We start from the raw sequence: 26,409 nt of genomic DNA, 5'->3' as shown, positions 1-26,409 counted from the left end.
AAAAAAACCAAACAAAACTAAAACAATCTCCTGTTCCCTCCCTCCTCCCCCTGCTCACCATCTCACCCCACTCCTGCTTACTGGCTCTGGCATTCCCCTACACTGGGGCACAGAACCTTCACAAGGCCAAGGTCCTCTCCTCCCATTGATGACTGACTTAGCCATCCTCTGCTATATGCATGCTGCTAGAGCTATGAGTCCTACCATGTGTACTCTTTGGTTGGAGTTTTAGTTCCTGGGAGCTCTGATGGTACTAGTTAGTTCATATTGTTGTTTGTCCTAAGGGGCTACAAACCCTTCAGCTCCTTGAGTCCTTTCTCTAGCTCCTTCATTGGGGACCCTGTATTCAGTCCAATGGATGGCTGTGAGCCTCTACTTCTGTATTAGTCAGGTACTGTCAGAGCCTCACTTGCTGGCATCCACAATAGTGTCTAGATTTGATGATTGAATATGGGAAGGATTCCCAGGTGTTCCACCTCTGAATTGTCTCTGAATTGTCCTTCCTTTAGTCTCTGCTCCATAGTTAGCTTCTACAACTTCTTCCATGGGTGTTTTGTTTACCCTTTTAAGAAGGAATGAAGTATCCACACTTTGGTCTTCCTTCTTCTTGAGTTTCTTATGGTTTGTGGTTTATACTTTGTGTATTCTGATCTTCTAGCTTAATATCCACTTATCAGAGAATGCATACAATGTGTTTTCTTTTGTGATTGGGTTACCTCACTCAGGATGATATTCTCCAGGTCCATCCATTTTCTCCATGAATTTCATAAATTCATTGTTTTTAATAGCTGAGTATTACTCCATTGTGTAGATGTACCACATTTTCTGTATCCATTCCTCTGTTGAAGGGCATCTGGGTTGTTTCCAGTCTCTGGCTACTATAAATAAGGTTGCTATGAACATGGTGGAGCATGTGTCCTTATTACATGTTGGAGCATCTTCTGGGTATATGCCCAGGAGTGGTATAGCTGGGTCCTCCGGTAGAACTATGTCCAATTTCCGGAGGAACCGCAAACTGATTTCCAGAATGGTTGTACCAGCTTGCAATCCCACCAGCAATGAAGGAGTGTTCCTCTTTCTCCACAACCTCTCCAGCATCTGGTGTCACCTGAGTTTTTTATCCTAGCCATTCTGACTGTTGTGAGGTATAATCTCAGGGTTGTTTTGATTTGCATTTCCCTGATGACTAAGGATGTTGAACATTTCTTTAGGTGCTTCTCAGCCATTCGGTATTCCTCAATTGAGAATTCTTTGTTTAGCTCTGTACTCATTTTTTAATAGGGTTATTTGTTTCTCTGGAGTCTAACTTCTTGAGTTCTCTGTATATATTGGATATTCTCAACAATAAAGCAACCTCTGGTGGAATCACCATCCCAGGCCTTAAACTATACTACAAAACAACTGTGATAAAAACTGCATGGTATTGGTTCAGTGATAGGTAGGTAGATCAATGGAATAGAATTGAAGACCCAGAAATGAACCCACAAACCTATTGCCACTTGATCTTTGACAAAGGAGCTAAAACCATCCAGTGGAAAAAAAGACAGCATTTTCAACAAATGGTGCTGGCTCAACTAGCGGTTAGCATGTAAAAGAAGGCAAAGTGATCCATTCTTACTTCCTTGTACAAAGCTCAAGTCCAAGTGGATCAAGGACCTCCACATAAAACCAGGTATACTGATACTAATAGAAAAGAAAGTGGGGAAGAGCCTCGAGCACATAAGCACAGGAGAAAATGTCCTGAACAGGACACCAATAGCTCATGCTCTAAGATCAAGAATCAACAAATGGGACTTCATAAAATTGCAAAGCTTCTGTAAGGCAAAAGACATTGTCAATAGGACAAAACAGCAACCAACAAATTGGGAAAAGATCTTTACCAATCCTATATCTGGTAAAATATTTTCTTTTTAAATTTTAATTCACATCACTATAGATTAAGATGAGTGCAAGTAGTTGCAAAGACCCATGGTAGGCATCCAATTGCAGTTCTGAAAAGCCTAGTTGATTCAGAGATTATGAGAAAGTTATTTATCTGGACAGTATGCTTTTGTAAAAGTTAGCGTAAAATGAGGACTTATGTATCTCTTGGAGTATGCATCACTGTGGTACTGTGGGGCTCTGTTGTGTGACCATAGGCAGCACCTTGCCCTCAGTTGGGTACTGGATCTGCCACTTGAGTTAGGTGTGTTGATTCCTTATATGGCCAAGGTTGCTTCTGGCTTTTTCAAGTGTAGTGCAATCCCAGCAAGGAATGGATTTGGGGAGGGAATGATAGGACCCCCAATCACCCTGAGCTTTCTTCTCTAATCTGCAGTTTATAATGAAATAGAGCCAGGGATCCCACATGTTACAGAGTGCTCTGAGGGCTAAATGAGATTATTTATGCTTAAAGGCTATTCAAACTGTACACAGTGTTAATCAAATTGTTATATTTGGCTTTTAAAACCACTTTGGTTATTTTGCCTTTCTAGCTTACACTATATTGTTTATCCTATGAAAATGTTGAGAGGAGACTGAAAGCAATGGACACTAACTGTGATAATAGTTCCAGGCTGGCGTGTTCCTAATTTGAATAGAAGTAGCAACAGTGCCTAGCTAAAGTCTTAAAAATACTAACCTGGTGAGTCTTGAAGCATCAGTTGGCTATTCTGTCTCTGAGAGTAGACAGTACTCATCCTTTAACCCACACATGGTGTCTTTGTTGTCAGGCTCTGTGGATAGATTAAGTTTTCACACGTTGCAGTAAGTGGAGACTCAGATGCACACTGATACCTTTCCAGTTGGAAAAGAAGAAAATAATGCTTGCCCACTTTTGTTTTTGTTGTTGAAAGACAGATAAATCCCTTCTTTAACTTTACTGTCGACAGACTAGAAATTCTTGAGGGTTTCCATGTTCTGACAATAAGCTACCTGAAAAAAGAAATAGAGACATTATGACTTGTACTAGCGACAAGAAAGTATTTAGAATACATTTAACTGGAGAAATGAAAGACCTACACACTGAGAACTAGAGTATTGTTGTAAGGGCTGAAGGCAAACAGAAAGATATCCTGTACTTGAGAATTCAAATACTTAATATTTTTCAAATACTGCCATCACTCCAAATGACACGATGAAAGGATGCAATGCAGTCCTACCAAAAAATCCCAATGACATTTTTCAAAGAAACACAGGAAAATCTTAAAATATGAAGATATACTAACAATTTCTATGGATTCAGTGTGGTATCTGTTGCCCATATCCATTTAAAGAAGTGAGACTTTGATAGTAAACTGTAACTTAACTGTCATGGACCAGCGCGTGCACGTGGTTAGTCAATGCTGGAGGTGGGTTTTCTTTATTATTGCGGCTGTCTGCTTGCTTTGGTGGGCAAATTCTCCTAACTGAGGCACAACTGAGAAAAGGTGTACATAACTTAGTTGCACAACAAATAAGTTCTACGTGTGTATACAGTTAAGCAATTGTCACAACCATACTAACTTACCCATCCCCCATATAGTATCCATTTTTTTGTACACAGTGAGGTTTATGATCTACTCTCAGTAAGTGTGAAATAGAGTATTATTAATAACTCTACTGTTCACTAAAGTGCACCACAAGAGCTCAGGATGCATTCACACTGCAAAGATTAAAACTTGAAGCGTTAGCCACTGTGTCTTCATTTCCAGTTAGCAATGACAATCCCCAGCCTACTGCCTGCTTCTCTGAACTCACTGTTGAGTAGATCCTATGTGAGTCTGCATTGATAAGACTTCAGTAAGCATTGTGTCTTCCAGGTTTACCACTGTTGTTTAAAATGACTACAGCTTGGTCACACAGGGCATATGGTCCCCTCCAAACACCATCCTTCTGGATGAGAACTACTTACCTTAGTCTATTTTCATGTAGAAAAGAAGAGAATGATTTGATCACAACACAGGCTGCATTTTTGGCTCCCATTAGCCCTAAACACACAGTATAAATAAGAGAGCTTCAGGCTTATGGTGATCAGGTGCTTCAGCAGTAGGGTTTTCCTGACCACCCAGTCCACTGCTCTTTCTGTCATGTCTCTGCCAGGTCTTGTCTGTTCTGAGTTTGGAACTCAAGACCAAACCATAGGAAAGCGCAAAGCAAAGTTACTCTTTTCCTAGGCAAACTTGCTAGTCTGAACTTTTTCTAAGCCCATGGAGGAGGGGGTGAAGTTAAGTTCTATGTATTTCTTTCAACAAATATGGTGAGAAAAATTGATTTTCCTGTTTCATCCGCTGCACAGAAGGCTGAGAGTGACTAATTTCACTGATCTTTTCAAGAATCTATTTATAGCGAGCCTTCTGGCTAAAGATACCACTTCAGAGAGAGGCTCACAGATTTAAATCCAGTTTTCTCTCAGGAGGTGTCAGAAAACCTACCTGGCTCTGCAGTGGCCAGTCACTTTGGTCTTGCAGGTCCCACATCTCTTTGCTATCTTTACTGATGTAGCTATGGTAATAGGCAGGAGAAAGGATGTAAAGAGAAAAGTTGGGAGTGTTCAGTTTCTGAGAACGCACTCTGATTTTTCTCTCAAAGATGACATGCTTTAAAAACATATTTCTGAAACATATTCATTGATTCATGTGATTTTATAGTGTTCTGCATTGTACAAAGCATAAGGTCTTATTAGGAGAACTTTAGGAGTCTAAGAGTTGGTATTTGTGAGTTATTTTCTGATAAAGTTTTGAGAAAGGTGTTTTCAAGACATACTTTGTAAAGCCAAACTCTAGTGCATTCTTAACATGTGTTTATTATTTATTTAACTTTAGATTCCCCCAGAAGCATAAAAGCACCCACTGCTACTGCTGAGCGGTTTTTCCAGAAGCTGAGAAATAAACACGAGTTCACAATTTTGGTGACCCTGAAACAAATCCACTTAAATTCAGGAGTTATTCTGTCCATCCACCACTTGGATCACAGGTAGGTGGAGCTTGTAATGTTTCTGGTGCTTTCTCTGTGGTGTGTTTGCATTACTGTACAAAGGAGAAGTAAACACAAGCCCTGCTAGGAAAGGTTTGCAAGGGATTTTAAAGCACCAAGTTTTATATATTATGCAGAACTGCAGGAGCACAAAAAACTCCACTTCTAAGATGCATTTGACAATTCCTAAATCCCACAAGTGCTCTTCTCCTCAATGCCCAAAGACAAACACAAGTCTTAACTCCTGGTCATTTCCTATAAAGGCCCAGTGACTTTTTCCTTTCGGGAAAGTGAATTGGAATCAAGAACTTAATAGTCTTATGATTTTAATCATACACAGAAAACTTACCTGATAAGCCACCGTACTTACAGATATGTTCATGAGTGTGAACTGAAATGCGTATGAGCATTTTCTATTTTCTGTTACATGTGGAAGGATCAGGAGGAGAGCTGGCAGAAAAGGCTGAGGGAGCCGCGTCACCCATGCACTTGACACATGTAGCTGTAGATGCACACATACTGAAAAATAACCAAGTACTGAGTAATGGCTCACAATAACACAGTTATCATTAATTGTGTTATTAATTAATAACAACTAGTCATTCTTATTATTTAATTATTACTAACAACTTGAAAACAATAATTTTTACAGAATGTCCACAGGTTCATAATTGGATGCCTAGTCTTATTATGTATTATCTATGAATCGGGCAAGTCACATGGCTATCTGTGTAGCCAACTGCTTATCTGTAAGGTGGGATAATAATGACAGCCCCTTCTGGTTGTGAAAAGTAAAGTTTATAAACCCAAAGGGCTTTAGATACATAAATAGTGTTAATGATCTTATTCAGATTTTTGAAAGAAAAAATTTATTTAGTTCTTCTATTGGGGATTATTCATCTGAAACTTTTCAGATATTTTCTAGATACTGGTGGCCAAACTTAATCACATGTACGAAAGCAAAATGCATCAAGGCTTAGAGGGGAAGATTCTTAGGCACCCTTGTTCTTAGAGATTGGGGACCCCCTGCATTCCATCCCTAACACGAAAGAATAGTTTCGCTGGGGTTGCTCTCCTCTGGGGACTGGCTTGTGCCAGAGGGGAGGGTGCCATGTAACCATCCAGCTGAGAACTACTTAAAACACTGAATGAGAAAAGGGTGGGGGAGCCTCATCTCCACACAGCTCCTAGAGATTTCCACTAGGCTCGGGCCTCTCTTTAGGTGCCCAGAATGAGGTGGTCAGACCTGTGCTTATGGCACTGGTCCTCTGTCCATGTCAGCTGGGTTTTAGCACAACAAGAGTGACACAAAAGAAAGAAAGAAGAGTAGCCTGGTCTGTGGGTAGTCATGCTGGGAATATTTCTCCTTGATGAACTTGTAGGTTTTTCCTTTCCGTGTGAAGACATGGAGCTCACCCAGCCTTGTTCTAGGTGCCATCACTTACTTCTATGTGGTGGCCTTCCTCAGCTTCCGTTCTGCCCCTCTGCCATGTGGTAGCCAGGTCTGACTGCATCCTTAGCTCATCATGTTCTCACGTTGAGTTCTTCATGATCACTGTCTCTGGGGTCCCTGTATTAATTCTGTAAGCTGTTTGCTTTTTCATTTTATGTTTGCTACAACATCAACAGATTTTAGCCAAACAAGCACCACATTTGTGATACAGAATATCTTTCCATTTCGTAAAGTATAATTTATTTTAAGGCATTAATTCTTAGTGAGGTGACAGCCATGAAAGAATTGCCATCAGCTGGTGTGTGCTCCCAGAGGTCATTCGCCATCTGTGTTGAGTTGAGGTTAAGAGTATAGCCCAAGAGACAGCCCACATGTCTCATCGCTCTCTCTATCACTCACTGCCCCTCTTTGTGCCTCATGGTCCTCCTCACCTGTGGATCCATACAAACTGTTAGTGCACACGTCCACAGAAGCTCCGTAGTGGCACAAGGTCAACATGCTCATTCTCATCATATTGATGGGACAAACGCATACCAGAGTGGCTGTTAACTTCAGAAGACCTTCTGGGGAGAGCTGTGTACCCAGGCTGCACCACTGTGGGGTGTACTGTTCGTGGGGAATCATTAGGACTGTCTTCTGCCTGTTTCTCTTCCACAGCACCACCTAACCTGCTACTGATAGCATCAGGATTATTCTTACATCTGTTTGCATGTTCATATCCATGACCCATGTGCATGCACACAGCTATGCCAGTGGAACATCTAGGTGTCTTACTATATCACCCTTTGCCTTAATCTCTTGAGACAGCATTTCTCACTGAACCCAGAGCTCACCATTTTCTGCTAGGGTTGCTGGCTCATAGAATCACAGGCCTATGCCTGGCCCTGCCTGGTTTGTTACACAGGTGCTGGGGATGCACACGCAGGTGCTCAGGTTTGCACATCAGACACTTGCCTGTCAAGACATCACCCAGCCCCCATCTTTTTAATTCTCATCCATGTGTTTAAGCTTTATCATTTTCTGGTCATGTATTTAGCTATTTCCTACTTTCAAATACACATAGAAATAATCATAAGGTAGTTTGTAGATTCCAGAAAATCAAACTACAACATTGCCAGTTACATATGTCAGGGGATATAAATCGTTTAATTAGTTTTAGAACTCCAGAGTGCTTGTAATGTCTGGGACATTTATGTGCAACTGAGATTTGCTGTTGGTTTTCCATACAAATTGGTCTTCTTTCTGTAAGTATGCCACGTCTCACTGGCAATGACTGGTGTAGATCTTATTCTCCCTTTCTGGTTCATAATAAGGGCCAATCTACCACCTGAAAGAGGCTCACAGGGATGATTGGACATGGAGATGTATGAGTTTGGGTCACTTTTTCTGAGCACATATCATTGAATCCCAGTTAGAAAGCCACAGGGCAAGAATCTGTGAGCTTAGACTACTCTAGGATAAAGTGTCCAGAAGGAAACAGACACTAAGTCAACAGTACAATCTGAAGAGCTGCTGCGAGGCTGCGCTGTCCTGACGGTGGTCCCCTGCCCCTGTGCTAACTGCAGTGAGCTATTGTTATCAGTCACGGGGAAGTAAGGTGATGGCAGGAAGTGATGGAAAGTGTGGAGATCCTGGCTCAGCTCTCGGGGTCACAGACCATGAGGACAGAGTGTGAGTGCACAGAGGCTGAGTGTGAGTGCACAGAGGTGAGTGTGAGTGCACAGAGGTGAGTGTGAGTGCACAGAGGTGAGTGTGAGTGCACAGAGGCTGAGTGTGTGAGTGCACAGAGGTGAGTGTGAGTGCACAGAGGTGAATGTGAGTGCACAGAGGTGAGTGTGACTCATTCTCACATTAACTTTCACACATAGGGAGTCTCCCTTCTCTTGGTGTTCTGATTCAGAATGCCTGTGATGATTGTCTGAATGCTTCATGTGTATACACTTGTGCTAATTCCACATGAGACACTGAATAACATTTATTGCTATTCACCACAATTATAGAAAAATGCTGAGACATTTTACTATTTAAATCACACATCTTTGGATTGGTAGTATAGTCCATGGTTCAAAATGTTAAAGACCTAAGAGGATGTGAAGGAAACAAGTCAACCACTTGTGTTCCAGGCCAGCCAGTGTTATCCCTGGGGAGACCAAGTTTTTTTTCATTGAAGACATTACATTATTTGTATGTATGTATGTATTTGTGCATTTGTTTGCTTAATGTGCATATATGTGGGCGTGTGCATGCCACAGGACCTGTGGAGGTCAGAGGAAACTTGTAGCAGCTGGGTCTCTCTTTTCCCATCATGAAGGTTTTGAGGATCAAGCTCTGGTTGTCAAGCTTGTTGGCAAGCCCCTTTACTCACTGAGCCATATAACTGTCCCGGTGGAAGGCATTTTACAAATAAGAGTGTAACAGAATAATAGAGCTCCTGTCGTCAGCATTCTGTTGCAGCTGACACACACACTGGTAAGAGCTGGGGGTATCAATTTGGTAGACTGGTTATGGAAATCTGTGAAATATAGAATAAGCAAGTGTGCCAAGGCACAGCTTTTAAAATATGTATTTTTCAAAAGCCTTAACTTTTGATATTGTTCCTGTGTTAGCATTCATGCACAGATAGATGCCAGAAAGGAGACTGTGAATGGGGAGCAGAGGCTGGGAAAAGGTGAAGACAACTGTGGAGGGTCACAGAAGACACATGACTTGAATGTTGGAATGGTGACTAGTGGGAGGAGAAAGAGGACAGTAGGAGAAGGACGGGGTGGGATGGGGAAGGCCAGCTAGAGAGCAACAGAGACCAAACATGCATGGAGCTCCCATCACAAAACCTGTGTACTAATTAAAAACTAACACGATAACCACTTCCATGATCTCTGCACAGATAATTGAAGCGACATAGTTGAGCCATTCTCTGGAGCATGGTGCCAAACATTCTGTGGTGCCTGGAGGAAAGTGCCATGTGGCGTCCTAAGCCTTTTCTTAAACTTGCTTGCATGAAACTTTACATGATTGGCAACAAATTTCTGCTAAGTAGTAAGGTCATCGCTTTTAAGGATTATGTAATATTGTACATTAAACTTGAAAATTGTATTCCATATATCATGTTGTCACACAGTTAGATGCTAAATAAACATTTGATAGATGAAGAAACAAGTGGAAGATAGAAATATGAACATGACCGTAACCGGGAATCATAAACCCACCACTGCTTCCATTTGCGTGGACAGTGGGACTAAGGAATCCTTCAGGCATCTCTGAGGATGCGCAATGCCCAGCCAATCCTGAACCATCGTTAGCTCTAGTGTGGGATATCCCATCTACTAACCAACCATAGCTACTGCATCAAAACAGTTGTAAGAAAAGTTTGCTAAGAGTAACAAACCCTGTAGTAAGCCATTCCTCAGCTGAAAACCTAACCACACAACTTAGTTGATTTGGACATAAGAGACACATGGGCTTGCCCTGGATCCTGGGCCACCCAAAGCGAGCTAAGAGGTAGGAAGGGGAAGACCATCAAGAGCATCTCAGAACTGGAAGCAGGCTCAACTCGGCCATGGTTTGCAAACAACATCAGACAAAAATCTAATTGTGAAACCACAAGGTCCTCACGGCAGTGCACAGTGCACTAGTGAGCTATGAGGAAGGGCTCATTTGCCCACCCATCTTGACATACTGGCTTCAGATACTCTCGTTCAAATAGAGGCTGCTATTAAAAATTAAAGCCCAGGTTTACGTGAGCATCATGTAAGGAGACTACTGGCTCAGGTTTTCCTGAGTCGGCATAACCATCTCCACCTCCTATAAACAGCTGATGGGTCTGAAAGAACAAAGATACTTGGACAGCCAGCGCGGTCTTCTCTGCATTTTACATTTCTGAGGTCTGTGTTTGAAGGAGAAAGAAGGGGAAATGGGCCAAGAATTTTAAGACACCACTAACAATTTCTTCAGTACTGGAGAAGAAGAATATATACAAAATAAAGGCTTGCTGAAACAGCAAAAATAGATTTGTCAGTGAAAACAAACATGAACTTCCTCAGCGATTTCCAAAAGCCACTCTTTCCTTTTTGTTTTCTGGATCTGTGGTTTCTCTCAGGTCCCTTTACAGATGTGGTGCAATTACCTGGTCCACCCTCTCTATAGTTTATGAGATTTCTCTAGTTTTCTGAGACAGTCTTAGGATTTACATAAATTGATCCTCGCAAAGTCTATATTAGAATTTTCCTGATATCCCAGTGTTATTAATGATTCCGGCTTTGATGCTCTACAAATAGCATACCCAGAGATAATTTGTGGCGATAGTTTTGCAGAGGAATGTAAAAATGTTTTGTAGTTTGCCATTGTCTTCCAAATTAATCAACCTGATGTGGAAAAGTGATTTTTTTCTACCACTTTAACATTAATTATACATTCTGGGAAATTATAAATGCATTCATACATGAGGTGGGTGAAATGTGCTTGTGAGGAATTTTCATTGAGTAAGCCATTTTTCTTTCGTGACATAAGTACGTAAAAATCAGCCTTGATGGCAATATTTGCTTGGCTTAATGGTTTTGAACTAAGAGATGGCTTTGTTTATTGTGGGTGAAATTAACAGGCTGACATAAAAGCCACTGCACCCTTCACTCTGACTGCATGCATGTTGATAACATTGAAGATAATGGGATTTATAAACTAAAACTCCAAACTACAAGTTCTACATGATTCAAACCCCTCTACTCAAATCTTGTTCTCCCTATAATGGTGTTTCTGTATAATTATTTATCTCCAATGAAATTGTACTTCTAATATGCGTTTTATACCTTATTCTGTTCCAAGGTGGTTGTGATGCATCTTCTGATGTTAGTTCCCATACATGCATGTTGCTGAGAGACGTGGGAGGTTCTTCAGAGAAGCAGAAGTAAATGTAGAACTCTGTACACAATGGCATTTACCATACTTTCTATCAGCAGCAGGTTTGGTCTGAGGTAGACTGATAGAGTGGAATTCATATTTTAGTGTGTAGAGGGAATCTCATGGGACACAGATCTCCCTGCTGTGCTGAGGTAGAGAAAGGATCACATGGTTATTCCTGTCTTGCTTATTCACTACGCAGTCCTAGATGTTTGATCATGCATTATAATTCACCTCCCCAGTGAGGGCTGGTTCCAGGTCTCCTTCCTGTTTTGAGCAAGCCCAGTCATGAGGCTCCGAATATGTCAGACAGTCATGAGCTCCCTGCCTCTTCTTTCTTGCTGCACCATCGCTGCAGACCATGGAGGGCCCTTGCTATGGCTGTTGGCTAGAGAGTTTGCTGAGAAAGAAGTCATCCAGTCAGTCTGCTACTTGATCTGAGGCGGTTTAGTTCGTCTGCTTGCCGAGGACATAACGAAAACTTTATGGTTTCCTTTAGTTTTTCAAAAATGTTGCCTCAAGTAAATTTAGAGGTCTGTCTAATCCTTTTCCCTTTGGAATTATAAGCATGCTGTGGATCAGGGCCATGTTTCCCCCCATGCTTCTCATGATGGAGAGATGTGAGGTCATTGATGCAGAATTCTTCATGTGAGAGGGAAGGAAAGGGAAGAGTAAATCCAACACATGTGTCAATGTCTTTAATTTGTTTTCTTTCTCACAGATGATGCCTTCTGATTAAAGGTGGTATTGTTAATATTTGGAAGTTACCTGGAAACCTCATATCTCCCTTAAGACTATCTGGTGTTCTGTACACTGTTCATTCATGTTCGTTTACCTTAAGTAAGTTTTCTTACTGTGAGGCCAGGTACCCTATTAAATCTACCTAGATTTCATACTAATATCAGTAAAAAAATGAAAAATAACAGTTTTTTTTTCTGGAGTGATATCTAATTAGCCCAGTGTCAGTCATTTCAATTCCCCTTTTCATCTAAAATGAGATCTAGTGTCAATGCTAAAAGTCAATCTTGGTTGTGTCTTTTGTGTTGTTTGTTAGGAAAGTGTGCCAGCAATATATGTACACATGCAACCATCTCTCTATTATAAATATAGCCCTCACTGTGCACATGTTAAAAATGTAGATGAGGAGTAACCCCATTGTTCAGAATACCTTCCTGTACTCCTGGGTCCTGTAATATTCAGTGTGTGATGGACATGGAAGTTTCAAAACAGCAAAGTGACAAATGAGGCTGGAGCCTGGCCCAGGAGAAGGGCCGTTCCTTCAAGTACTAGTTGTTTATGTATTTCTAAATTCTACTGTTTGGGTGTGTATATAATTTTCTATATATGTACCCACTTTCTTCAATATTGGTATAAAATTTACCTTATTGATGAGTGCAAATATTTTATTAACCTGTCACATGTCTTTCTCGGAGCTGATTATTTTTATTCATTGTCTGGTTTTCTTGCAGGCTTGCTGGTTTGAGCTCCTGTGTTGCAGATATTGAGTTGTTATCATCCAAAGTTTTAAAATGCTTATTTTTTGTCTACTAAATTTCTTAATTGAAATGCAGTTGAATCTGTATTATTTATTTATTGATTTCCATCCCAAACGTTGCTCCCCTTCCTGGTGCCCCCTCACAGCGTCCCCTTCTTCCATCTTCCATCCTCTTCTTCTCTGAAAGGATAGGGACCCTGTTGGTACCCCTAAAGTCTCTGCCAGATTAGGCTCAGTTTCTCCCCTTGAGGCCAGACAAGGCAGCCATGGAGACTGAGCTTCAGATGTTCTGTATGTGTGCTAGAGGCTTTGTTCCAGCCTATGCGTGTTCTTTGGTTGGTGGCTTAGTCTCTGAGAGCTTCCAGGGGTCCAGGTTACGTTGATTCTGTTGGTCTTCCTGTGGAGTTCACATCCCCTTCACGGCCTTCAATCCTTCCCCCAACTCTTCTATAAGAGCCTCTGACCTCTGCCCAGTGTTTGTCTGTGGGTCTCTCTCTGCATGTTTCAGTAAGCTGCTGGGTGGAGCCTCTCAGAGGACATTTATGCTGGGATCATGTCTGCAAGCTTAACAGAGTATCATTAATAATGTCAGGGATTGGTGCCTTCCCATGAGATGGGTTTGAAGTTGGACCCGTTATTGTTCACATTCCTTCAGTCTCTGTTCCATCTTTGTCCCTGTATTTTTAGACAAGACGAATTTTGGGTTGAAAGTTTTCTGGATGGGTTGGTGTCCTTATCCCTCCACTGGAGGTCCTGCCTGTCTAGAGAAAGTGGCCTCTTCAGGTTCCATGTCTCCACTGTTTAGGCATGTTGACTAAGGTCACCTGTATTCACTCCTGGGAGCCTTCTCCATCCTTGGTCTCTGGGACGTCCTAGAGATCCCCTCCTCCAGCAGCTGCAGATTTCCATTCATTCCCCTGGCCCTCTGGGGCTCTCCTGTCTCTCTCCACACCTGATCCTGCTTCCCATTTCCTGGCTTCCTCCCCCCCCCCCACAGTCCCTTCCTCTGACTCCTATAAATCAATCATTTTAACCTCCACATGAGGTTGGTATTATGCTATGACACGGAGGAGGAAGCATGCAGCTCCCCTCCAAAATAGAAGAGGGAGTTATTAGGAAACTCAAGAAAAATAGGAAATCATTAAAACTGTACAGGAAATTTGTGATGTAATATATATGTATATATATATATATATATATATATATATATGTAATAAAGGTGGTTTTTCTCGGTTTGTAGCAGTTGCTTGAAATAAGAATCAACTGAGGACTACTGTTCTTGTGATCACCTTCTGTAGCCCATCAGGAAAGAGTTGCCTGTGTTCGACTTTGCAGTTAGCATGATGTGTAGCATCCATGAAAATGCTGGCATTTAGTGTTTATGGATCTTTTAATTGGAGTTTGGAATGGGGGAGGCAGCACTTACACATTTAACCTTTACTTTAATCAGCAAAGCCATGGGCAGTGAATAGCCCATTGCAATGGTCTGTAGTCTTATTTGGTAGCAAGTTGATGCTTTGGACTTTGATAGCAATATACACAGAAGAGGCAGGCAGACCCAGGGCCATTTGCCCAACAGTCCAACCTTTTCTCCCAGACAGGTACTGACACATGAGGTCTCCATCAGCACTGAGGGCTGATTCTGGGCCAGGCAGTTTGTTCTGGAATCCTTTTGTTGACTTGGAGAAACTATCACTTGACTGTGATTAATGTAACTTTAGAGGACTTATGTCTCTCCTTGTTCTTCTTACGGATCTGATTTTGCTGTCTGGATTGCCATCTCGGTATAAAACAGAATCAGTTACTAATTTATATTAGAAACACAAACAGACCTTGTTTTGGAATCATGTTGCATTTATAAAGTGTGCTAATTTTAAAATTTTATTTACTTATTTTATGTATGTGAGTACATTGTTGCTCTTTTCAGACACTTCAGAAGAGGGCATCAGATCCTGTTACAGATGGTTGTGAGCTACCATGTGGTTGCTGGGAATTGAACTCACAACTTTTTGAAGACCAGTCAGGGCTCTTAACCACTAAGCCGTATCTCTAGCCCATGTGTTAACTTTTTCTTCTATTCTCATGGCACCAAGCCTTCTTTTCTTGGTAATGGGTTATCTTTAATTTTTATCTCATGTTTTCTAATCAAGGGCACTTATAAGGACACACATACTTTATTAGATACATTTCTAGAATCCTTTATAAGTTGGCTGCCAGTGAATTAGGATCTTTATTTTGTGTGATATTTTCTAATTTGGAAAAGAGTTATCAATTACCATAATACTAGAAAATCATAGTTTTGTTTTGTATTAAAGGTGACTTCACTCACAGCGTTTAACGAAAAATAATGTTGGAGGTTTTGGATTCAGTGTAGAGTATACCAACATTTTGAATGCATTGCCAAAATGTGTTCTATTTTCCCAATCTGTGATATACACATAGGCATTTCAAGAACTTTTTCCAAGATGTGAGTGGTAAATGGTCATTACAATGTACTTAACTTCTGACATGAAGGTGGAACTAATGCTCACTAACATTTATATAGATCTTTCTACCATTTACTAATCAAGGAGGTAGAGCACAGTCATTTAGAATACTGTTTCTCAACTTGTGGGTTGCGACCCCTTTGTGGGTTGAACGACCCTTTCACAGGGTTCACATATCAGAAACCTTGAGTATCAGATATTTGCATTACAATTCATCACAGTAGCAAAGTTACAGTTATGAAGTAGCAATGAAATAATTTTATGGTTGGGGGTCATGACAACATGAGAAACTGTATTAAAGGGTCACACAGCATTAGGAAGGCTAAGAACCACTAAGTAGAACATGTGTTATTCTTCCCTGTAGTTTAGTGTGTTCCCTTTGAAACAACCAGGCAAAATGTTATTTTACCTTCTCAATTAACAGTGAGGTTAATGTTGTCTGCATTGCTTGAGAAATCTGACGTTCCTTGATGTTGTGGGCACTTGAATTCCATTGATTTTTTTTTTAAAGAGAAAGTCTTATACTTCCTCTCGTGGATAAAGCCTTGTATTTATTTGTTTCATGACAGCTCAAGCTGAAGTAAAGCCATTCATAGTTTGCTTTTTATTTTTTTGCCATTGAATTTTATCCTATGATCAGGTTGAAAGTGGAATCAGATGGCACCATATTTCCTTCATTCCTTACCCTTCACTTGTTTAAAACTCTAGGCAGGGGTGGTACATTCTGTGGATGGTGTGTGGCCCACAATGACACCATATTTCCTTCATTCCTTACCCTTCACTTATTTAAAACTCTAGGCAGGGGTGGTACATTCTGTGGATGGTGAGTGGCCCACAGGACACATAAATTGCTGAATGTTCTTTCTATCGAGCTAGGAAGATGGCCTGTTCACCACCAGAACAGAAGTGTGAACTGTGTTTTGTCCAAATGATAAGGAAACAGTTTCTTTTGCAGTTGTTTGAAGCTTAAGTGACAAACTTACATTTACACACTAGGACTTTAAGCAATGCATTCACATTGTGTACAATTTTGTGCTAGTAGTGTTATATTTAAAATATTTTTCTCATATGGCATCTTGAAAATGACTATAATTTATAAAATTTACAGCTCCCCAGGTACTTGTAAATCTGAAGCTTTGTATATAACTTTTGTATATATTAAGTTTTATAATTTGTTATTCTTTCAGACATATCATTCTAAACATTCTTTCCAATTATTAGCTTTCTTATTGTTAATCATATATGTATGTGTGTGTACTCACATGCACATGAACATACATGCATACCTACAGTGATAAATTCCTCAGGTTCATGTTTTCTTTTATAAAAACTTGAAATGGTTGCAAGCTTACCTAGAAATTATAAAGCAAGCTAAAGGACCCTCTTGTAGCAGGATTTCCCTAATTGGTGACAGTTTACCTCATTTGTTTCCATTGCCTATCATCTCTTATGTCAGTAACATCATAGGCATTTCCCATAGACATCCTGTGTACAACCTTGGTCAGCTTGGCAATGTTGAGCTTTCAAGATGACTAAACATGTAAACACACTTGCTGTGTACGTCTGCTGAGTTAACTTTAATTCCTGAACCCCACAGAAAGGTGGAAGGAGAGAAATGAGTTGCATGTACTTTTCTTCTACGTGGAAGGCACCATATGCTCTTATGCACACACAGACACACACTAGCAATGATGAAAATAAAAATCAATGTTGATAACTTGTATCCAATCTACAAACTTCAGCCCATTTTCTATCTAAGAAATACCTTTCCCTTCATGGTTGTATTTAAGAATAAGCATTACCTTGCATTGTTGTATGCTTTTTTGTTTTGTTTTGGTATTATTTGTCTTAGTTTCTATTTGTTTATTTTTATTTTCATCCATTTTTTTAAGAGAGAGAGAGAGAGAGAGAGAGAGAGAGAGAGAGAGAGAGAGAACATAAAATGGGGATGATCTGGGAGGAGAAACAAAATATATTTGTATGAAACAATTTATTGAAAAATAAACACATTTCACCTTGGGGTCCTTTATCATCTTCTCCAGTATGGAACAACTTCCATTTTTCTATATTGTAGCATCCAATGTGGCCTTACCTACAGGCTTATAGGTACCGTGACCTAGTACCCTCTGCGGCCTTACCTATAGGCTCTATACCTTCGTCCTGTGGGATCATCATCAGTTCTACCTCATGGGAATGAACAAGGTCACACATTCCTGGCAGGACCCTCACAGCAGCGAGACTGGCTCTTCTTGGGTAGTTCTCCTCTGCTGAGACACACGGCACCATTCTTTCTTCTCATGGTGTTGATCTTCCCCCACCGAGTGTGTTCACGAGCCCACAGGTTCTCCAGGGTTTTTCCTCCTTGATTAGGATTTTATGGGAGATGATTTTCAGTTCTTTTGCAAAAATTTGTTCCTCATCAAACCTTCACTTACTTTCCCTTAAACATCCTCTTAGTCTTCCCATTGTAATAAACACTGTTGCTTCTTACTGATGTGAATACCGCAAAAGCATTATATTTAATGCTTGTAGTCAAACTTGAAGACAGTGTGTTTACACAAAACATATTTCAAAACACATTACTCAAACTGTTTTTACATTTCATTTTAAAATGGATATTTGCATTCCCTACATAAAAAATATAAAAAGTAACTATTACATCTTTCCTTATTGAATTTTACGTGCAATTGTGAATGAAGTCTATTCTTGGCTTTTCATTTATAATCCTTTAAGTGCATGTTTTTGTTTTAAAAATGAAGCTAGTCATTCATTTTTTATTAGCCAATAATTAAAGAAAAACTACTACAGAATCTTCTGTACCTCCAGAACTGTGGATTTCAGGTTGTATTGAAGGAAGTTTATCAACCCCATTAAGGAAACATGCTTGTTTTTTAAGCACTTCATTTCTAAGTAGGTTCCAGAATTAGTGTCACGTGAACTCTGAAGTGTGCCAACATACAGACACGCCTGGTGAGGAAACAGTAGGATGGGTCACAGCTGCACTCAGAACAGCTGGTGAGGAAACACTAGCATGGGTCACAGCTGCATTCAGAACAGCTGACATGCTGATTCACTAGGATGGGTCACGGCTGCACTCAGAACAGCCGACCTCCTTGTTCAGGTGAGGAGAAGGAGCCACAGGAGCTTCTGGTGGTTCTCTTCCTTATTTTGGCCTGATGTGCTGCCTGCCCTGTTAGTGGGCAGCCCAGATTTGGTAGCTGAATGGCTGAGAATCGACGAGCATCTGCTGATATCAGGCTTTGGAGTAGCTGCTGGGTTCTTAAGGGCATCAGAGATTTCTCTGCATGATAAGGCCTAACTTTTATTAGGCTTTTCCTGTGTCAGACAATTCTGTAAACACCTTACCATGAATTAATCTCATCTAATGTTTACCACGGCTTCGCAGTGGGCACAGTCTCTATCCTTGCTTCACAGATAAGGACATGTCCCTTGAGAGGTGCTATCTCAGTTGTTGACAGCGTTGGCCCGGGCTGCTCAGGATCACTGCCCCTCCCACGCACGGACTGAACATCTCGCCCTTCTGCCTGTTTTAGAGTAGGGCCTGACCTCTCCACTCCTTTCAAAATTGAGACTGAACACTTTAGCTTTCTATTGCTCCTGAAAACATTAGGAGTGTATTTTTCTCCTATAGAATCATGCAGCCTATTTAATTCAGTGCAGTTATCAATATGTTCTACATGATAGGGAAGATATTTAGATATTTTGTACTTAATTTTTCTAGTTACTTATCCACAAAAACATACACAGTCAAAACTTGAAAACTGCTTTCATTTTTTCTTTTTGGTATTTTTATGTCAGGTAGAACCTAGGGCCAGGCTGGTGTTCTTTTCCATTGCTGAGAATGCTCTGTGCCCCTTTCAGTTGCTTGGGAAGTCACAGGTAGTGTCAGCACCAGCACCACCAGCAGCAAGAACTCATGTAGTACCCAGCCCAGGACATCTGCTGCCTTCTGCTTTGACTCTTTCAGCCTGAACAGTAAGGGCTGATGGTGGCCCCTGGAGCACCTCAGAAGGCAGTGCTCCAGTGCTCACAGGGTCTTCCCCCAGTGGCTGTCCCTTTCCAAGTTCTCCCAGGATGCCTGTGGATATCCCTGTGTGATGGAGCTTCTCATTCACTAGAGTGGGTTTCCAGCAAAGCTGCTGAGGACTCCTAACAACCCATGTTTAATAGCCTAACACATTACTATTGACTCTCAGGAAAGTGAACTGTGGGCTAAAGGAAGGTTTGAATTCAGAGAACATCCCACCTGGACTCTGGGTGTATCCAGTGTCTTAATTACTTCAGGCAGATCACTCTGGAACACTGAAGCATCAGCTAGCTGCTTTGGTGAAGAGGAAGATGGGAAGTTCTTATTGGGAGAATCTCATTTTTCTCTTTTAAGAGTTCTGTGTGAGTGGAATTGCAAGTATGCATTTAGATTATAAAACCACATACGCATCTGAAAATTAGAGAGAGTATTAGTGCACACTCTTGAATACAACTCTCTCTCTCTCTCTCTCTCTCACACACACACACACACACACACACACACACTCCTCTCAATTTATCCCAATCTATAAACGTATTTAATGTATTTGTAGGCTTGCTTTTGAAGCGATTAGTAGTTCTTTAATTTCAATCATGACTGACTTGAACTCCCTAATAAGTAAACCTACACCTAGAAATAAACATTTTATTCTATTGTTACCTCAAAAGTAGAAACTTGACATGAGTATCCAAATCCAGAAAAAGTTCAAGTAGCCTGTTAGTGGACTGGAGAGATGGCTCAGTGAGAAAAGTACTTGTGACAGAAGCATACAGACCAGAGTCCAGATCTACAATATTCATGAAAAAGTCAGCTGTATTGACACATACCCATAACTCTATCACGAGGAGCAGAGATGAGTTAATTCTGGGAGCTTGCTGGTGGACGGGTGAGCAAGAAGTTCATTGGGAGATACTGTCTCCAAATGTAAGCTATAGAGCTGAAAAGAAATGCACCCAGAGTTAAATCTGGCCTCTATACAGACATGCTGAGACACTGAGACATTGTGCATCTGTTCTATGTGTGCACCACTCTTGTAGACATACACACACACACACACACACACACACACACACACACACACACACATACACAGAAAGAGAGAGAGAGAGAGAGAGAGAGAGAGAGAGAGAGAGAGAGACAGACAGACAGACAGACACACACACACACAGACAAAATACACTTTAGAGAAACAAGTGTATAATATATCATACATGACTGTCATGGTTTGAATATGCTTGGTCCAGGAAGTGTCACTATTTGGAGGTGTGGTCTTGGAATAAGTGTACCACTGAGGACATGGGCTTTTAGGCCCTCATCCTAGCTGTCTGGAAGTCAGTCCCCTTATAGCAGCCTTCAAATGAAGATGTAGAGCTCCCATCTCCTCCTGCACCATGCCTGTCTAGATGCTGCCATGCCCCTGCCTTAATTATAATGGACTGAACCTCTGAACCTGTAAGCCAACCCTAATTAAATGTTGTCTTTATAAGAGTGGCCTTGGTCATGGTGTCTGTTCACAGCAGTAAAACCCGAACTAAGACAATGACTAAAGAATTTATTTATTCTTCAACGAGCAGGTCATTTTCTATATCTATTTCTAGATGCTTGCATATTAAAGCAGGTAGGTTGTGAGTATCTGGCTTATTAGTAAATTACTTTAAAATCTAACTTGAGCAGAAGTACATATTCCAGCACTTCGTGTCACTTCCTCTGTGCAGAATCACAGTTGTTAGGAGAAAAATATCCTATTTCATGTAACTATTCAAAATGAACCTTTGGATAGGCTTTTTGTTTCTCAAGCAAAATAAAATGTTAGTAATTCATTTCTTACAATCATAAGTATTTCAAGACCATGACACAGATGTATCCTTGAAACTCCACACCAGTGTTTGCATGGAAGTAATCCAGCCTCCAGTTTCTAGTGTAATGTGTTCATGAAGAAGTCATGACAATTTCTGAAATAAGGATGATTTTCATTGTAAAGGGGTAGTAACATGCAAGAGTCCAGGAAGAAGATGAAGATGGCACTTTCTCAAGTTGGCATACTTCAAGAGACACCCTGCTTGTCTTAGACACCATTACTTGCTGCTGTGTTAAAACACCTCACAGCAGCTTCCTGAAGGAATTTCTTCCGTTGGCTCATAGTTCAGGGCCCCAGTTCATCACAGAAAGGGGCTCACAGTTCTGAGTACTGACCTTGGGGAAACACTTCCTTGGGCATGGACCTTCTGGAAGTCTCTCCGGTTCAGATTCAACTGCCCTCGGTTACTCAGAAGTGGAGACCACATGAAACAAGTTCTTCTCCAACAAAACCACAGGAACAGCCCCACCCCTAGTGTTGACAGAGTCCTTATCCCTCCCTGAGCATTATGAGTAAGTTTTCTCTGTCTACACTTCTCTCAGTGTTTTCATCTTCCCAGGACCCATCAAAGTATCCCAGTGTGCTACTGCTGCAGCACTTGAGGCTTTTAAATGCCCAGTTCCAAAAATCTTCCCACAAATCATTTCCAAGAGAAAAGAACTACAAGATCAAGTTTATCACAGAAGAGATTGTGTCTAAAAGAAACATTGTTTCTTGTAATTATTTATGTTTCTAAAATCATTATTCAGTTTAATTACTATGCTTTAAAAATTAATGCATGAGTCCATGTCACATAATTATAATTAATATATTAAATATAATTTTGATGTGACAATCCTATATATTCTGTTATTGTTTCCACATATATTCATAAACATACATATATATGTATATATATATATATATATATATATATATATTCACATTTTACTGAAGTTTGGATTTTGGATTGCAGTTTGGATTTTGATTGGAATCTTATGAAATCAACATAAAGATTGGGGTGATCACTATATATTTATAGAAGACATCTCTTGATTCCTTTCAGTAAGATTTTAAAGTTTTTTTTAAATAAAGTCATCACACATTTTAGGTTTAATTTATTCTTGGAAATTCTGTTCTGATATTGTCATAATTGACATTGTTTAGGATTTCATTTTGTCTTATTAAACTGAGTTTTACACATTAAAATTTGGCTACTGTTTTGTCCTATTGAAAGTGTCTTTTGCCTTACAGAAGCTTTGTAATTTTATGAATTAAATTTGTCATTTCCTGATCTTAGAGCATAAGCTATTGGTGTTCTGTTCAGGAAATTTTCCCCTGTGCCTATGTGCTCGAGGCTCTTCCCCACTTTCTTTTCTATTAGTTTCAGTGTATCTGGTTTTATGTGGAGGTCCTTGATCCAATTGGACTTGAGCTTGTACAAGGAGATAGGATTGGATTGATTTGCATTCTTCTACATGCTAACCACCAGTTGAGCCAGCACCATTTATTGAAAATGCTGTCTTTTTTCCACTGGATGGTTTCAGCTCCTTCGTCAAAGATCAAGTGGCCATAGGTTTATGTGTTCACTTCTGGGTCTTCAGTTCTATTCCATTGGTCTACCTGCCTGTCACTATACCAATACCATGTATCACAATTGCTCTGTAATACAGCTAAAGTTCCTGGATGGTGATTCCATCAAAGGTTCCTTTATTGTTGAGAATAGTTTTGGCTATCCTGGGTTTTTGTTATTCCAGATGAATTTGCAAGTTGCTCTTTCTAAGTCTGTGAAGAATTGAGTTGGAATTTTGATGGGGATTGCATTGAATCTGTAGATGACTTTCAGCAAGATGGCCATTTTTACTATATTAATTCTGCCAATCCACTAGCATGGGAGATCTTTCCATCTTCTAAGATCTTCAATTTCCTTCTTCAGAAGCTTGAAGTTCTTGTCAAACAGATCTTTTACTTGCTTAGTTATAGTCACATCAAGGCATTTTATATTATTTGTGACTCTTGTGAAGGGTGTTGTTTCCCTAATTTCTTTCTCGGCCTGTTTATCCTTTGTGTAAAGGAAGGTCACTGATTTGTTTAAATTAATTTTATATCCAGCTACTTTGCTGAAGTTGTTTATCAGGTTTAGGAGCTCTCTGGTGGAATTTTTGGGGTCACTTAAGTATTCTATCATATCATCAGCAAATAGTGATAATTTGACTTCTGCCTTTCCAATTTGTATCCCTTTGATCTCCTTTTGTTGTCTAATTGCTCTGGCTAGGACTTCAAGTACAATATTGAATAGGTAGGGAGAAAGTGGGTGGCCTTGTCTAGTCCCTGATTTTAGTGGGATTGCTTCAAGTTTCTCTCCATTTAGTTTGATGTTGGCTACTAGTTTGCTGTATATTGCTTTTATTATGTTTAACTATGGGCCTTGGATTCCTGATCTTTACAAGATTTTTATCATGAAGGGATGTTGGATTGTGTCAAATACTTTCTCAGCATCTAATAAGATGATCATATGTTTTTTTTCTTTGAGTTTGTTTATGTAGTGAATTATGTTGATGGATTTCCATATATTGAACCACCCCTGCATCCCTGGGATGAAGCCTACTTGATCATGGATGATCATTTTGATGTGTTCTTGCATTCAGTTTGCAAGAATTTTATTGAGTATTTTTACATCGATATTCATAAGGGAAATTGGTCTGAAGTTTTCTTTCTTTGTTAGGTCTTTGTGTTGTTTAGGTATAAGAGTAATTGTGGCTTCATAGAACGAATTGGGTAGAGTACCTCCTGTTTCTATTTTGTGGAATAGTTTGAGGAGTATTGGTATTCGGACTTCTTTGAAGGTCTGATAAACTCTGCACTAACCCCATCTGGTCCTGGGTTTTTTTTTGGTTGGGAGATTATTAATGACTGTCTCTATTGCATTAGCAGATATGGGACCATTTAGATCATTTATCTGATCTTGATTTAACTTTGGCACCTGGTATCTGTCTAGAAAATTGTCCATTTCATTTTGATTTTCCAGTTTTGTTGAGTATAGGCTTTTGTAGTAGGATCTCATGATTTTTTGGATTTCCTCAGTGTCTGTTGTTATGTCTCCCTTTTCATTTCTGATATTGTTAATTAGGATACTGTCTCTGTGCCCTCTAGTTAGTCTGGCTAAGAGTTTATCTATTTTGTTGATTTTCTCAAAGAACCAGCTCCTGCTTTGGTTGATTCTTTTTGTTTCCATTTGGTTGATTTCAGCCCTGAGTTTGATTATTTCTTGCCTTCAACTCCTCTTGGGTGAATTTGTTTCTTTTTGTTCTAGAGCTTTCAGGTGTGCTGTCAAATTGCTCATGTATGCTCTCTCCAGTTTCTTTTTGGAGGCACTTAAAGCTCTTAGTTTTCCTCTTAGGACTGGTTTAATTGTATTCCATAAGTTTGGGTATGTTGTGGCTTCATTTTCATTAAACTCTAGAAAGTCTTTAATTTTTTTATTTCTTCCTTGACCAAGTTATCACTGAGTAGAGTGTTGTTAAGCTTCCATGTGTATGTGGGCATTCTATTGTTTATGTTGGTATTGAGGAGCAGCCTTAGTCCATGGTGATCTGATAGGATGCAAGGAATTATTTCAATCTTCTTGTATCTGTTGAGGCCTGATTTGTGACCAATTATATGGTCAATTTTGGAGAAGGTACCATGAGGTGCTGAGAAGAAGGTATACCCTTTTGTTTTAGGATAAAAAGTTCTATCGATATCTCTTAAACACATCTGTTTCTTAACTTCTGTTAGTCTCACTGTGTCTTTGTTTAGTTTCTGTTTCCATGATCTGTCCATTGCAGAGAGTGGGGTGTTGAAATCTCCCACTATTATTGTATGCGATGCAATGTGTGATTTGAGCTTTAGTAAAGTTTCTTTTATGAATGTAGATGCCCTTGCATTTGGAGCATAGAGGTTCAGCATTGAGAGTTCATCTTAGTAGATCATACTCATCACTTGATGAATATGAAGTGTCCCTCCCTATCTTTTTTGATCGTTTTAGGGTGAAAGTTGATTTTATTCAATATTAGAATGGCTACTCCAGCTTTTTCCTTGGGAGCTTTGGCTTGGAAATTGTTTTCCAGCCTTTTATTCTGAGGTAGTGTCTGTCTTTGACACTGAGGTGGGTTTCCTGTATGCAACAAAATGTTGGGTACTGTTTACATACCCAGTCTGACAGTCTATGTCTTTTTAAATTGGGAAATTGAGTCCATCGATATTAATAGATATTTAGGGAAAGTAATTGTTGCTTCCTGTTATTTTTGTTGTTAGAGTTGGAGTTCTGTTCATGTGGCTACCTTCTTTTAGTTTTGTTGGAAGATTACTGTCTTGCTTTTTCTAGGATGTAGTTCCCCTCCTTGTGTTGGAGTTTTCCATCTATTATCCTTTGAAGGGCTGGATTTGTGGAAAGATATTGTGTAAATTTGGTTTTGTCATGGAATACTTTGGTTTCTCCATCTATGCTAATTGAGAGTTTTGCTGGGTATAGTAACCTGGGCTGGCATTGTGTTCTCTTTGGTTCTGCATGACATCAACCCAGGATCTTCTGGCTTTCACAGTCTCTGGCAAGAAGTCTGGTGTAATTCTGATAGGTCTGCCTTTATGTTACTTGACCTTTTTCTCTCACTGCTTTTAATATTCTTTCTTTGTATTGTGCATTTGGTGTTTTGACCATTATGTGGCAGGAGAAATTTCTTTTCTGGTCCAGTCTATTTGGAGTTCTATAGGCTTCTTGTATGTCATGGGCATCTCTTTCTTTAGGTTAGGGAAGTTTTCTTCTATAATTTTGTTGAAGATATTTACTGGCCCTTTAAGTTGGAAGTCTTTACTCTCTTCTATGCCTATTATCCTTAGGTTTGGTCTTCTTATTGTGTCCTGGATTTCCTGGATGTTTTGGGTTAGGAGCATTTTGTATTTTGTTTTTTCTTTGACTGTTATGTCAATGTTTTCTATGGTATGTTCTGCACCTGAGATTCTCTCTTCTATCTCTTGTATTCTGTTGATGTTGCTTTCATCTATGGTTCCTGGCTTCTTTTCTAGGATTCCTATCTCCAGAGTTGTCTTTCTTTGTGATTTCTTAATTGTTTCTACTTCTATTTTTAGGTCCTGAATGGTTTTGTTCAATTCCTTCACCTGTTTGGTTGTGCTTTCCTTTAATTCTTTAAGGGATTTTTGTGTTTCCTCTTTAAGGGCTTCTACTTGTTTACTGGTGTTCTCCTGTAATTCTTCAAGGGATTTTAT

At 39.9% G+C, this 26,409-nt stretch overlaps 1 protein-coding gene across 3 annotated transcripts in view; it reads left to right on the top strand.

Annotated features, from left to right (window-relative positions):
* The window catches only part of Nell2 (neural EGFL like 2), a 363,671-nt gene that overhangs the window by 110,076 nt on the left and 227,186 nt on the right, over window positions 1-26,409 (top strand). For all 3 annotated transcript variants that reach the window (XM_031353723.1, XM_031353705.1, XM_031353713.1), the window contains exon 4: window positions 4,782-4,932. In XM_031353723.1, coding sequence (XP_031209583.1) covers window positions 4,782-4,932 — 151 coding nt within the window. The remainder of the gene's footprint in view (window positions 1-4,781; window positions 4,933-26,409) is intronic.

This window comes from Mastomys coucha, unplaced genomic scaffold (genome assembly GCF_008632895.1).
Source record: "Mastomys coucha isolate ucsf_1 unplaced genomic scaffold, UCSF_Mcou_1 pScaffold11, whole genome shotgun sequence".
In the NCBI taxonomy this organism is placed as follows: Eukaryota; Metazoa; Chordata; class Mammalia; order Rodentia; family Muridae; genus Mastomys; species Mastomys coucha.
This window is presented reverse-complemented; position numbering and strand designations above follow the sequence as displayed.